At 38.4% G+C, this 15,321-nt stretch overlaps 1 protein-coding gene across 1 annotated transcript in view; it reads left to right on the top strand.

The window, feature by feature from the left end:
* The window catches only part of Alk (Anaplastic lymphoma kinase), a 33,720-nt gene extending 19,238 nt beyond the window's left edge, over nucleotides 1-14,482 (top strand). Inside the window, exons 17-30 of the mRNA XM_028315489.1 lie at nucleotides 594-705; nucleotides 1,718-1,819; nucleotides 2,382-2,598; nucleotides 3,128-3,343; nucleotides 4,653-4,820; nucleotides 5,425-5,619; nucleotides 6,086-6,204; nucleotides 7,046-7,152; nucleotides 7,946-8,035; nucleotides 9,743-9,879; nucleotides 11,310-11,404; nucleotides 11,829-11,961; nucleotides 12,343-12,550; nucleotides 12,641-14,482. Of these exons, the coding sequence (XP_028171290.1) occupies nucleotides 594-705; nucleotides 1,718-1,819; nucleotides 2,382-2,598; nucleotides 3,128-3,343; nucleotides 4,653-4,820; nucleotides 5,425-5,619; nucleotides 6,086-6,204; nucleotides 7,046-7,152; nucleotides 7,946-8,035; nucleotides 9,743-9,879; nucleotides 11,310-11,404; nucleotides 11,829-11,961; nucleotides 12,343-12,550; nucleotides 12,641-12,925 (2,184 nt within the window). The 3' untranslated portion in view covers nucleotides 12,926-14,482. The remainder of the gene's footprint in view (nucleotides 1-593; nucleotides 706-1,717; nucleotides 1,820-2,381; nucleotides 2,599-3,127; nucleotides 3,344-4,652; nucleotides 4,821-5,424; nucleotides 5,620-6,085; nucleotides 6,205-7,045; nucleotides 7,153-7,945; nucleotides 8,036-9,742; nucleotides 9,880-11,309; nucleotides 11,405-11,828; nucleotides 11,962-12,342; nucleotides 12,551-12,640) is intronic.
* The last annotated feature ends 839 nt before the right edge of the window (nucleotides 14,483-15,321 follow it).

Genomic DNA, 15,321 nt, shown 5'->3' with positions numbered 1-15,321 from the left:
ACCTCCTCATCATTCCCGCTAATAGGTAAGTAAGTGGCAGTGGGCAGTGCACATAGCCATTGGGACGACTATGGAAAACGTAGCGTAGGCAGGCCTTCCGCTCAGTGGATCAAAGATTTGGTTAAGGTTACGGGAAGCACCTGGATACAGGCAGTACAGGACAGTAGTTGTGGAAAACTGGAAAACTTTTGGAGACTAACGCCCGTATTCACAAACATAACTATGAGGTCTCATAGTGCGCGTGGACGCACAGGGTGACACACGAACCAATCAACAGCTCATCATCATCAACATCTTATAATCTGAAGGACAGTAGCGGTCCGCCCCGGGTGCCAAGCATCAGGGGGTGACACAAGTCGCGCAGATTAGTACTCACTGGCACATCTGCACGGCAAATCTGCCGTTTATGTCATGATATGAGGGGGGTGGGGGGTGCGATTGTCTTTCAATCTTCGAATCGCGAGGTAACCCAAAAAATTCTGGGGGGTACCAGAGGGTGCCATAGGATCGCCCCGGGTGCCAACCCATGCTACGCCGCCACACTGCTGAAGAAGTCAATTTTGCAAAAAAGTGTACCGAACCATCTGTTCCAGGACTGCGGCTGCGACTACCGCTGCGTGGCGCTGAACGAGTTTCGCAGCCAAGTGCGTTGCTACTGCCCCTCGTCTTGGAGCACCGACGTCCACGACGACACCAAGTGTATATGTGAGTACAGAGAATTAATTAATTTAACACTATCATAGGCGTATCTGGGGTAATTCTTCAGGGGGGCCTCTCCCTTGACATGTTATGATATGAGGCCATCTTCGAATCGGTAGCCCAACACCCTAAGAGCGGTTCTATTCCAGTCTAAAGGGGGCACGGCCCACCCGGCTCCACCACTATACAGGGTGGAATTTTGTAATGCCACCTGGAGGGAAAGTACTCTTAATACTGTAGATAGAAAATTTTACTGAAAGAAAACATTACTTTATTTTTGAAGAGAAAGAGAACTGCATTCAAAGATTTTCGAAAATTCTTTACCAATGCATACTACAAAATTTCCTGTACATATTTAAAATAATTTGAGATTTCATGGTTTTCCTTTCATTTGATTTATCAAGTTTGTTAGAGAGATTTCATCCTTATACTTAACCCTAATGATAGATGCAATAAAAATACAGGGTGTAATTTTTAACAGATTTTAGTTGGTTCGAATCCCGGGTGTGGAAAGCAAATTTTTGGAAATCTTTGAATGCAGTTATATTTCTTTTCAAAAATAAAGGAATGTTTTCTTTGAGAAAAAAATTATATCTACAATATTAAGAGTACTTTCCCTCCAGGTACCATTACAAAATTCCACCCTGTATACGCGCATGATCACTATAAAATACCTGTGTTCTTGATGTGGAAAGGAGACGAGATGATATAAGCAACCAATAGAATTTCGTTATTTACAAGTCTCGTCACCGCTGTTCAGCATTGTGGAAATGGTTGAGCAGAGCGGAGAAGATAATAATGTGCATTGAGCATTGAGCGAGACAAAGCGGAGCAGAATGGAGAAGGTGTCTCAGTAAAAAAAAAGTCTACATCCGCGCCCTACTCCGATTTAGTAGCACATCATCTGTGTAACTTAACATTCTTGGTATTCCTTGTTTGTTCGCTCTCAGTCCTGCAGTGAAGACTTGTCTCCAATATCTTTGCCCTAATGATGATGATGATGATAATGTGTTTGCAGTGGAGGAGTCCTGGCCTCGTCTGTCGCTGGTGCTGCTGGTGGTGATGGGAGTGGCGGTGTTCGTGTCTGCCCTCGCTGTGCTTTGTGTCTGCCTCTACCTCTGTGAGTATACTGAACCTGGACCACTTAACCTTTATTGGTTGCGTTTTTATTGGCAGTCAAGCTATAAATCCTGGCTACACAGGAATTACAATGGTGGAAACGAGAGGTGGGAACCTGGACACTAGTTAAACTCTACTCACCAGTAGGTATACAAGACAAGACAAGGTGTAAAAAATGCGCCACCAGAAACCAGTTCCTGTATCTGGCCACTGTGGGTGAGGATTCCGATTGAAGCTCGCGTTCATCTTCGGCCTGATCATTAATTTCCATCTGGTGAGATGCTGCCCAATAGCTTCTCCGTTGTGGATAAAAATGCATTCTGCACGTCCACCCGATCTAGGTATATTTTAGTGGGAAATACAATGGCTAATGGATAAATGGATGGCCCAAACTGGATATGTTTACCCCAATCTAGCATTTATAGCCAAGTCCGGGGAGATGAGAATCTTACTCCTCATTTTACTTATAACCGCAAACTGATATCCTCGCTATCGGACTTATTTCTAAAATTTTACGACATTTTATACCCTTGACCAGGCTCTAATTTCTAAAAACTTTCCAGACAACGCCTACCAACGCAGAAAAGAGACGGAACTCCGTCAAAAGCGCCTCCTAGAACAGGAGGTTCAGCTCCACCGGCTCAGGAACGCCCCTGGGGGTAATGAAAACCCCCTCAGCATGGCGTTCAACCCCCATTATGGAAGCGAGAGCATCCTGCCTCAGGGGATTGATGTGAGGGGCCTGCCGCAGGTGTCTAGGGAGAGCCTGAAGCTGGTCAAGTAAGTGCTTACCATTTCTTTTTTCTTCTTAATTAAAATCTAGCCAACAGATGAATTGTGCTCCTGGATAAAAGGAGTCTCTAATCTTCCGGTACTGGATGTGTCAAGAGCCAAGAAGTGCTAGCCACCATTTTGTGGAGCATGTGGTTTTTAATATAGTGACCTGTGATTGCACTTGTTGTGCCTAATCAAAATGTGCATACCAAATCGTATAAATCGTATGAGTTCATGTATTCTAGTGGTGACTGAGTTTGTTCCGGCGTTTCTTCTCAGCACTTGCCATATGTTTGTCTCGAAGCGCTGGTAGGGCTCAAAAGATAAGGAGACATGTAAATTGCCCCATAAGGGCTACCTTTTTTCTTTTTTTACGTTCATAAGTGCCACTTGTGGTCTAAATTGAATAAATATTTTTGATTTTGTAGGATTTGTGCAAAATTGTATGTAGGTACTCGTAAATATGACGTAGTTAGGTATTAGGTGTATTTGGATTGGTTTTGAGCTTTTCATCATTGATTTAATTTTCCCCCAGGGCACTAGGCCAGGGCGCTTTCGGCGAGGTCTACCAAGGCTTGTACAGGCACCGAAACGGCGACGCAGCAGAAATGCCGGTGGCTGTCAAGACCCTACCAGAGCTATCCACCGGCCAGGCAGAGTCAGACTTCTTGATGGAAGCCGCCATTATGGCGAAGTTCAACCACCCGAATATCGTACACCTGATTGGAGTATGCTTTGATAGGCATCCTCGGTAAGTGGGTTTTTGAAGTTATTAGAATAGCTTTTATCCTTCATAACAATCCGAAATAATAAAATATTAAAATTTGAAAAAAAAAAATCCGCGGCTTTGCCTGCTTGGATTTACTTTATAAATTACTAGCTTTCCGCCCGCGGCTTCGCCCGCGTGGAATTTTGTGTGTCACAGAAAAACTTTATCGCGCGCACCCCTGTTTCAAAAACCGGGATAAAAACTATCCTATGTTCTTTCCCGGGACTCAAACTATCTCTATGCCAAATTTCATCAAAATCGGGTCAGTGGTTTTGGCGTGAAAGAGAGACAGACAGAGTTACTTTCGCATTTATAATATTAGTATAAAAGTATAGATTTACAGCCTATGTCATTTATGGATATAATGTAGAACCACCCAGAACACATTATTGTCTCGAAGCAGTGGCAGAGTTGAAATTCTATGATCCTGTAAATGTGCTTGTGCTCATATAAAGCCGATATAGTCCTAGAATTGCCAGCGAGCGGGTACTTAAAAAACTTTTTGGACACAAGTGACAAGAAGCCGACATTCTAAATTAAATCTTGTACCCAGCTTTAGATATAATCCAAGAGCTTTCTCAAGGAACATCCACTCCTATCCGACATTGAAAATTGTGCCTTATTCCACAGCTTCATAGTCTTCGAGCTGCTAGCAGGCGAGGATCTAAAGAACTTCTCACGAAAGAGTCACCCCATTTAAATAAATAATAAATAATTTTTATTCACAAATATCATTTCCTGTGATGTAATAAACCACAGCTTCTGCACTAGGCTCGCAGGCCTGTGTCAATTTCAAGTTGTGTATTATTTCTCAACATTATGGTCCTAGAGTTGCTGAGAGGGCAGAGACCTAAAATACTTTTGGGTGGGGCCTAAAGAACTTTCTGCGCGAAAGACATTCTAAATTGTGCCTTATTCCACAGCTTCATAGTCCTGGAGCTGCTAGCAGGCGAGGACATAGAACTTCTTGTGAGAGAGTCGCCCCAAGCCTACTCTAAATTGTGCTTTATTCCACGGATTATAGTCCCCGATAAAAAACTTCTCAAAAGCAAAATCCGCCCCTAGGCGACATTCTAAATTGTGCCTTATTCCACAGCTTCATAGTCCTGGAGCTGCTAGCAGGCGAGGATCTAAAGAACTTCTCACGAGAGAGTCACCCCATTTCAAGTTGTGTATTATTTCTCAACAATGGTCCTAGAGTTGCTGAGAGGGCAGAGACCTAAAAAACTTTTGGGTGGAGACCTACAGAACTTTGGGCGAAAGACATTCTAAATTGTGCCTAATTCCACAGCTTCATAGTCCTGGAGCTGCTAGCAGGCGGGGACCTAAAGAACTTCTTGCGGGAGAGTCGCCCCAAGCCGGAGCGGGCCAGTGCTCTCACCATGAAGGATCTGCTGCTTTGTTCGCTGGACGTCTGCAAGGGCTGCCGGTATCTGGAGGCCAAGAGGTTTATACACAGGTAAGGGAACATAATGGGGACTTATAGAACTTTATACATATAACGGGGGTTAACAAAATACCAGTGGTGCCGCCTAGTGTGTTTCTAGCCTGTCTTTATTTCAAAATGTCAGTCAATGAGAAATCATAAGTGCGTTTCAATTTATAGAACGTCTTTTATAATGGGGACTTTAAGAACTTCCTATGTAACAGGGACTTGAAGAACTTCGTTTATAAGAGACGTAAAGAAATTCCTATATAGCGGGAGTTTAAAGACCCTTCCAACGGGAGGCTGTCTTAACAGCTGTGTTCCCGATGAGGATGTTGCAGTTTGGAATTTGGAATCAACCATTGAACAAAAATAAATATGATTTCGCTTTGACGGGGACATAACAACCTAAAAGATAGAAGATAATATTTTAAAATCAGCATTAAAGTAGATTATTAGGATTTAGGGCATAGATTTGATTTAGGTTTATAGAGGGGAGTGGCATGATGACGTAAGAGGGGACTAGAGTCAGCGTGGTGATTGTGGGTCAATTTTCCGTTTACCGCCACGCTGGTAAATTATAAAGTTGTGCTCCTGCAATTGAAACTAAATGACCTAATGACAATGATATCAACAGGGACATAGCAGCACGTAACTGCCTGCTAACCTCCCGCGGTCCAGGTCGTGTGGTCAAAATCGCTGACTTCGGCATGGCCAGAGACATCTATAGAGCTGACTACTACAAGAAGGGGGGCAAGGCCATGCTGCCCATCAAGTGGATGCCGCCGGAGGCGTATATTGACGGGATATTCACCATTAAAACTGATGTTTGGTGAGTATCTAATCAGTTCTCATGTCTTTTATTATAACATGTTACATTCCGACTATTCGTTAGCTTTTTCCCACTGCTGCAACTCTTGTGTTCCTTTATAACCAGGATCCACATCTTGACCGTCGTTAAAAATCCAACCAGGGAAAACCGTTCCCGTAAACAATCGAACCAAAGAACGTCCATCTAACTAAGGTCTTCCGTAAGGAATTTACACAAAAACCTGTCTAGCGGTGCCAGCATCAAGGTACTTCCCGAGACCTCCACCAGAGATCGTCGGTTTACTTAGTGGGAGGCCTGTCTACATTAAGTTTTCTGGTCCGTGGTCGCCGTTACTTCTATTCCTGCTGAATTAGTTCAAGGGCTATGTGCCATGAAAATAGCAAGTCAAAGTCAAGATGAGGATCGAATAAATGCGAATGATAGTTCATTTTTTCCGGCTAGCAATTCATGTGTCTTGTCTTTTCAGGTCGTTCGGCGTGCTGCTATGGGAGGTGTTCTCTCTAGGCGTGATGCCGTACACAGGCTGCGCGAACAGAGAGGTCATGGAGATGGTCTCTGGCGGCGGTCGCCTGGAGAAACCTTATGGTCAGTGCCTTTATGTTATATTTTATTTTACACTGTTAAGTCTCAGAATTGGTAGACTATTCAATTTGTTAATTATTTTTTGATCCTTTGAGCCGGCTTTCATTTATTAAGCCGCTTATCTTACAGTTAAAGAAGAAATGTAAATTGTTAAGTTTCAGAGTTAGACAATACAATAAGATTCGATGTGTATTATTCGTTGATCCTTCGGGCCGGTTTTCATTGGTCCTTCGGGTGGGTTTTTTTTTGGTCCTTCGAGACGGTTTTCATTGGTTATTCGCGCGCACGGGTAACTTCCGTCTTTCTTTTTCTCTTTATAAAAGTGTAAAAGAGACAGATATATTATTGTCACGGTGACAAAAAGGTGCAAAGACGCCCTGCACGCATAGCCTTAGCAACGAGTAGCCTACTTGACACTACTTGGAGATCGTAAAAAGGCCCTAAGGCTGAGTTGCACCACCCAACTTTAACGGTAACTAAAACGATAACCGGTGTTTTTTGTATGGAGTTTGACGTATTTTTGACGTTTGTTGAAGTTAAAATACGATCGTGCACCCAGTCTAAGTATTTCATTTCAAAGATTTACAGCTGTGTAGCCCATAGGCTGGTTTTAGTGTCACGCGGACTGTCAGTGCGGATCGCTCCGCACAGCCGATCTGTATGAACTGCTAGGGAGCGAGCGGTTCCTCCGGACCGCATTACTCTAAAACGCTCCCTAGAAGTTCATACAGATTGGCCGTGCGGAGCGCCGGAGCGGGTCCGCACCGGACGGTCCGCGTGACACTAAAACCAGCCATAGTGTAGCCAAAAGGACCGAACTAACACAGTCTTTATGTTCCTACAGGCTGTCCCCAAGACATCTACCGGCTGATGTGTGAGTGCTGGAACCCCACGCCCTCCGAGCGGCCCTCCTTCGCAGGCATGTTCGACCGCCTGCAGAGGTTCTCACAGGTACGATCATTAAAAAATATAAAGACTTATAATATGTATGTCACCGTAAAATTGTGAATTCCGTCAGATTATAATCTGACGTAGTTAAATTACAATCTAACCTAACCTAACCTAACCCACTGTTCGTTTACAATCTAACGCGTTATATTATAAAATGACAGAGTTCACAATTTCACGTTGACATGTACACCACGAGAAATACTGCACAGAACTGATATAATGCAAAAATTTGTAAATGAAGAGCGATCGAGAGGAGTAAATGCTTGGACGAATAAATTAAATGTATTGTAAGACCAGCGAATAAACTAATTTATTTACTTGCGCATATCATTTATGAAGTTAGACGCTTATGGCGGACGCCCATGATGTCCAGTCCAGTGAATAAACTAATTTATTATAGGACATTAGCGGACGCTTATGGCAAACGCCCATGATGTCCAGTTGACACAGTTTTTATTCTAAAAAGCGCGACTAGAAATATTTAAGTAAGTACTTAGAAGTTGCTGAAGAAGACTGCTTTCATTGGAAGAAGAGGAATAAAGTTGAATACTTTCATTAAAAATATAAATGTAAATAATAATCGGTAATTAATTATTAATAATTTTCACATTGACCGTCAACATACATAGATGGAACCGCCAAGATTTTTCAATAATAATAAAATTCTATTTTACAATATCAATAAATTCACGTCGCAAAAAGTAGTTTTTCCGCGTTGTTTTATTTAAATCCGTCTAAAAATCGTCCGTCTCCATCGTATATTATTGAAGAGCTCCACTCTATTCTCCCACAGGACCCCGAGATAGTCAGCGCCTCGTTACCAGTGGTGCGGTCGCTGCTGCCTCTCCCGGCAGAGGTGCAGGTCAACGCCAACGGACCGCAGGTACACAGCCCGCCTCCGTCGATGATATACAGGGTGTTGTTCAAAGGGTAGTTGGAGAAAAAGATAGAAAATGACAATAATATGAGCTTACATGTCAATACTATCTTCTTATTGTTGTGTCGACAACAAACCAGTCCCAAAACTCCGCTACAGAGTGGCGTTGTCAGTAGCATTAATTTAATTATTCTGTGTCAATACTTTAAGCTGACATGACAATAATATGAGCTGACATGTCAATAATATGTGCTGACATTCAATTAGTATGTGCTGACATGTCAATAAATCTTTGATAAGAAATAAAAATGGGGTTGCCATGTTTAAAAATAAAATAAAGAGTAATAACGGTTTGTTGTTTTTCGGGTATTTGTCCTGAGAAAAATATCAGTAGAAAGAAAATAAATAAAATTGTTGTAAATGTTAAAATAATAACAGTTATTGAAAAAAGATGATATAACAATAGTTGTATCATTGTGTAGATAATAAGTTATCCTATAAGTTTTGTTAGTTTTTGTAAAACAATAATTTAGATCATGTCTGACAGATATTGTATCCAATAACATTCAGACAGATTTTTTTAAAATATTTGTATCTAAATTCATTTTTTGAAGCTGAATAAAAACTTTGAACAACACCCATGTCAATAATAATGATTTTTTTACAACAAACACTGAAAATTGCATTTGATTTAAATTTTTCCGAATTTCCCTACCATTTGATTATAGTTACCCTACACTTTAAAAATGCGATTAAATATAAAAAACTAATTTGAGACTTTTTCTCTTTTTTTCCAAATGTTATCGCTCTGGCTACTAGAAGCAAGTAACTGGATCCATTTTTTAAATTACATAATTATTATTTATCGGTGTTAGAAACTTCGCGTGCTTGAGAATTGCGCATGTATAACAATTTTATTTTGTTTCTCTACCCCCCTCCCGAATGGACCCATGTAGTGACATAGACTCCCCGTAGTTAGACAGAGATTCATTGGAATGGCCAAAACACACCAACTCGAACTCATTAAAAAATAAAACGTCATGCATGACCAGTGTTACCATAAAAAATAACTGAGTTAACAATCTGTAACATTACCATTGTTTTGTTTTATTCATTTTTGCTTGTCATCCGACATTTCAAAGAATCTCTACGTCGAAAATCTTCAGGATTGAGTGTCTATACTTGCCTAGTAGCTATAGCGAGGATCTGTACCTATATCTATTCTTTTATTTTACCTTTGCCCCTTCGAACTGGGTTTTATAAAAAAATAAAGCTTTTTGACGCAGAAGTCATGTTTTTATAAAGCCTAGTGATATATGCACGCGTAGATTTACAGTGGATGACTCGGGGAGATTGAATATTATGTGGTCAAATAATTAAGAATTTAAAAAAAATATTCCATAGTCTTATTTATTTATTAATGAATTCCAAGTACGCCTATTTTTATTAAAACAAAAATCTTTACTTCTTTACTATTTTTTAACTTAGATTTTTTTTTCATATTTGACTACTTCTAAGAGCAGACAAAATAATGTATCATACATTAATAAGAAATATAGTTAAAAAAAAAAATTACAGCTAATAAATAAAAATATTATAATGTCACTGGCCACTGACCAGTCGCTAGCTAAAATGTTATTGGCTCGATTTTTTTTTTGCTTTCGCGGCAACAACAACCACGGAGGCTCAATTTGAATTTTTATTCAAAAATAGAACAAAGGCCATGGAATTCCAATTTCAAATCTCCCCGCGTCCGCGTGTGTACTGAGCGTGGCATGTTGGCAGCGCGGCCCGGCCTGCGACTACCTCGTGCCGATGTCGCCGCAGGAGAACCCGCCGCCGAACTCTAGGTAACGGCCGCTTACGGGCTGGCAGACATTTTGAAAATAGAACAGCGAGAGAACTTTTTTTTAATCTTGTCAAAACTTTTTTGAGTGGGAAATCTTTTTGAATATTTTTTATTCAATTTACGACTTTTTACCGCTTTGAGTAAAGTTTCATAACAGGCAAATGAAGATTAAAAGCTTGTCGTATTTTTTTTAAACGACCGATTTTTCAAAGATTTTACAGAATGAAAAATTAATATTAGCTACCTATTTACCCAACAATTTAATGAATAACCTTTTAAGATTTATCAATGAGTGTCAAATATTAAAAAATGATAAAGACACGCATTTTTTCAGTAATTTTAAATATTAGCTTTATTTAATTCGACAAATAAACGGGATTTTTACGCGTCGCCAATTATTTTAACCAATAAATGCCAACGCTTCAAAATCTGATTGCTGTATATTTAGACATTATTCGAGTATACTCAATGTTAGGTGCTTAAGCATAATTTATTGAAAAAAATATGCCTGCCAGCCTCTGCGTTATTATAATAATAATCACCTATCTCTATAATCTGATCTAACTATTAATATATGTGGCACTCCCTTTCACGACTCGATGTTGTCATAGTAACCATGTTGGTGGCGAAATTGCCAAATTATTTAACATTTTTCATCAAAAAATATGTAAAAAATTAAAATTATGTGTAATAAAATAAAAATTATATAAAAAATATATTAAAAATTTAAAATATGTAATTTTTATATTTGTATGAAAAATGTTAAATAAATATTTTAATAACAGCCAAATTAGAAACTGCTCTATATGGACAGAGTAGTATAGCATGCGTTAGCAATCTTCCGTTCCTGAAAGAATATTTTATTGAGTAAATAAAGAATTANAAAAATTTAAGTCCTTGAAAGATAAATAATGATGAAATGCACCCGATCTTATCATTTTTCCGATTCCATTTCGATCTTCTATCTGTTTATTTTTTTATTGTTATGACAAAATTATGTCAGTACATATTACACTCCGGCTTCATTGATATTTGCCATAAATATCTAGTATGCCTCATATTGTCTAGCTAGTCGATGCGAGTGTTATTCAATTCTGTAAGTAGTACTACAGTTGACCTAACAACCAAATGATTGCAAATGATAAAGAAATTAATGGTTTTTTACAAAAAAAAAAAAGAGAATCCAACTCATTTTGAAAGCAAACTCTATCTTTTCCGGTATACAACTACGACGAGAAAATCTTCAGTATTTTTTCTATTTGTCTTAAAATAACGCCCATAAAATTATAGACCATTTTTTTTAAACTGAGCATGATCAAAACTGAATTCATTTTTTAACAAATACAGTGATGTAGAGGTTGTACCAGAATGTACTGACATAATTTGACTATTTCTTATTCCACTGTTGATAAACCGAGCGGGTTGTTGTAGCTCAACGGATCCGCTGGTCCCTCATAGCAAATCGCCAACGGCGGCGCCGGAACCACCAGAAACGGAGGATTCACCATATCCACCTCTTCTGAAAGGTATATTTTCTTTGAAACTTTCATAATTTCAGCTACAAGACGTCCACTGCTGAACTAAGGCCTCGCCCAATGATTTCCAATCCATATTGGTCGGTTGGTGGCGGTCTGCATCCAGCGCCTTTATTTTTTTTTACATGTTCATATTATGCTTGTCACATGGTGATGTACAGCGCTCCAAAATAAGTGGCAAAACTGGATAGTTGTAATTTCGAAAGGCCTTCACTCTGGCGGATTTTGTAAGGACTCACTTCGCTACTTGAAGGGAATCGATTTTCCGAGCGATAAAAAGTTCCACTTGTCGGGTTTATTTAGGCTTTTCGCACCATCAGTGTACATCGTGTTTGACTTTAATACATTGTCTAATGTAAATTTTTCTTTTCTATAAACAATAATTATATTTAAAAAAAAACTCCAATTTCCGTAGCATCACAAGAATATGGCAACATTCCAATGGCGTCCCGGAGCGGCGCGAGCGCAAGGCGGGCCGATGCTTCGGCTACCTCCGCCGCCGAGACGCGGACCACCACAAAGTTTCTGCCGTCTAATTCGACAGACAGGTATAGTATTTAAAATATGTAGTTATGATAAATTATACAAATTATATTTTTTTATTCACTACTAGTAGTATACGCCAAGGGGTTAAAAAACGAAATTCTTTCTCAAAAATTATGATCACTAGTAAAATATGTTACCGCGTATTTGTAAAAAAAAAAACAAATGGATTTGGTAATTCAAAGTACATCTATGATCATCTTCCTGAAGAATTTCAAAGAAAAAAAAATGTTTCCCAAAAACTTCTTCGTTAGCAATTTTTCTTCTCAATGTGGACGTCACGTATAATAGAAATGACTTAACTACGACATAAAGGCAATAGGTGAGATACAATTTAATATTACTCAATATTTATGCCGACATCTTTATTTTCTCNATCTTTTCAGGTTACTAAGCTCCGTAGAAGGCGCTTCAATAGACGAGGAATCACCATCGGAGGTTGACGGTAAGCCGACCATCTGGGAGACCTCCTTCACTGAGCCCAAGAAGGAAAAGGTTGAGCCCAAGACTCAAGACCGGACTCAAGATCGAACTCAAGACCGAACTCAAGACCGGAGTCCCAACTCCAAACAGAGCTCAGAAAACGGACCTGCTGTAAGATTTTTTTACTAATCTACAATCTATGCTACTTTTTTAAAACCTCTCCTTACATTTTAACTATAATATTTTGTACTATTTTTACAGGTGGAAAAACTAATCAGCATAACACCAACATCGCCCAAACCCCCAGAGAATGTCCTGACCAAGGCCATAGAGGCCAACGTCATAGATAAAACGAATCACAAGAACTCCTTAGTGCCAGAGAGAAAGACTGCGCCTATCGCGTCTCCCGACCCTCCTCGCATCAATGCGTGGGCCAACAACGACCCTCCGAAAGTAACTCCGAAACTAAAACCTCTTTGCCTTGACGCAGCGCAGTTAGAACAAAATTTGAACGCCCTCAAAAAAACAGCGGGTCCGTCAATTTAACCACAATGTCCAGCATTCTCCCCCCGTATATCAACGTGGTGACCCCAAACAAACTAACAGAGGCGAAAACAATTCAAATAGACCCCAAGAAAGCTGTCATAGACGACTTACAAACGCCTAAAGAGGAGACAAAAGAAGAAAAGACAAAACTCAAACAGTCTAATTCCGCTGCCAGTTTGCTGAACGGACCTATGACTGATTTGCCATACGCGGACAGCGACAACGCTTCCTCAAGCTCTGGGAGCAACGCGCAGAATCTCATCAAGCAAAAGAACAAGAAAAATTACACAGAAGTCGTCGTCGGAAACGACAGCGTCAAAATGATAAAACAGGGTAGCAATGCGGAGTTTGGGGACTCAGAAATTAGCTTTTAAACGTCTATTAAAGCCCTTCTATAGCCAAAGGTTGTGCCATACGATGCGACCGTGAAAACGCGAGTGCCGCCGTTTCATGTGACAAAAACTATTCTATTTTTAAACTAATGAAAATAATGTTACCTACTATTAGGTGTAAATACTACCAAATACGTTTTAAATAGGAATCTTTAGAATGTAAGCATTATAGTCACTTTATGTGCGGGACTTTAAAAACATATTTATTAAAAAATATATTGTTTAATTTGGAAATTTGTATTTTTGTCGAAACATGTACAAAACGTTGGTCTTTTTGTTAAAAATTTATCGTGAAAATGAAAAGTGAATCGTAGATTTCTTTTGGTGAAAAGAAAAATGGCTTCCTGATATCGCTTAATAGTAAAAAATAGTCGTTTATTGTTGCTCAATTTGCTCAATGTTTTGCGAGAATTTTGTATGTAGCTCAAAGTAGATAAAAAAAATCTGTTAGTTTTTTCTACTTTAGATGAATTTAATAATAATTGAGATGAACTTTTATATGAACGAAATCAATTGGCTTTGTAGCGTTTCCATTTTGTTTCGCCAGTAAGACTATAATAAAGATCGTCTCGGACCTGTTACATATATTTAATCACGCACATCAAGCAACAGCTGATTAGTATTATCTTCAACTTTAAATTAAGGACAAATGAAACGAATTAAGACACTACTTATCTACCGGTTTTTTAATTATTTTTTTACGTTGAGAATCTACCATCGTTTGGCAAAGTCAAAAAATATGAACATTCCATGGATTTTTTTAATAAAAAATATTTTAATTTTTTAAAACGTTTTTTGAAGTAATAAGTATTTGTTCCATTAAAATTGTTCATAACAATGGTTTGATTCTCGACTATTATTTATGAGTATTTCCTTACGATCCTAGATTAACTAGATAAAAACGTAGTATCGCTTAAAATGTTTGTAAATAATATAAAAATGTAGAAATTTGTGTAAATCCGCCCCAGAAAAAACATATACACGAATAAATATAAAAATATAATGAAGTAATCTTTTACGTATACGTAGTACGTAGAGTGAAAGAGTTGTGTCAGTACCTATTTTAGTTGTAAAAATTTTATGTACGTTGAAATATATGGTATGAGAATGTTGATTTTGTTTATATATATAAATTTTCATTTATATTTCACCGGCATTGTTAGAGTTCGGCCACATAAGAAAAATATACATTAGAAATTATGAATATAGTTTTATTATATTATATATATGAATTTAAAATGTGTGTTTATCACATAAGTGGATGCTTTAATTACACTATAAGATAGATTTTAAGAAATACTAGCAAATCTATGATTTGTACATGTTTATGTTGATTCAGAGTAGTGCCAAATGGTTTTGTTGATTACTGCCTACTTGGAACGCATTTAAAGTATTATTCTTTTGTATAATTGAGGCATGAAATGACAGGGTATCATGGTATATTCGTTTAAATTTTAATTATATTGTGATGGTCTGTCAAATAAACAAAATTCTGTCTGTGGGACGGATAATAATGAGTATTATTTGTGTCGTATAACGAAATGTCTGTGACGTAATTTTAATTCGTGTATATATATAATTATTTATACTATACAAGGTGTAACTGACATGGTGGCAATAGCTTGAAATGTCAAGTTAGCTCGATATAAAATAAAAGTAAAATGTACATTCACAACATTCTACTTTCACTATTTTTACAACATTCTATTTTCTGAGTGACTTAAAAATGCACAAGGCAGATATTTGACCGCAATCACATCTGATGTTACGTGAGATGCAGTCTAGGATGGTAATACCTGTCCTGTAAATGATGGCAATTCATTCTATTCATTATCCTCTTGAAGAGGCTCAGATTAGTATTAACCTGAGTTTACTGTTTGGGTTATTGCCAGCATGTTCCTTACAAACTGTATATAATAATATTACTATGTTTGTAGCTTACGCGGTATTCGTTCGGAGATCGTGTCATTTAATATGTTTTGTCGTATTAATTTAGAAGGAACT

The sequence above is a fragment of the Ostrinia furnacalis genome, unplaced genomic scaffold (genome assembly GCF_004193835.3).
Source record: "Ostrinia furnacalis isolate ACB-3 unplaced genomic scaffold, ASM419383v2 OfSCF5129, whole genome shotgun sequence".
Taxonomy (NCBI): domain Eukaryota; kingdom Metazoa; phylum Arthropoda; class Insecta; order Lepidoptera; family Crambidae; genus Ostrinia; species Ostrinia furnacalis.
Note: the sequence above shows the minus strand (reverse complement) of the source record. Positions and strands in the feature narration are given on the sequence as shown.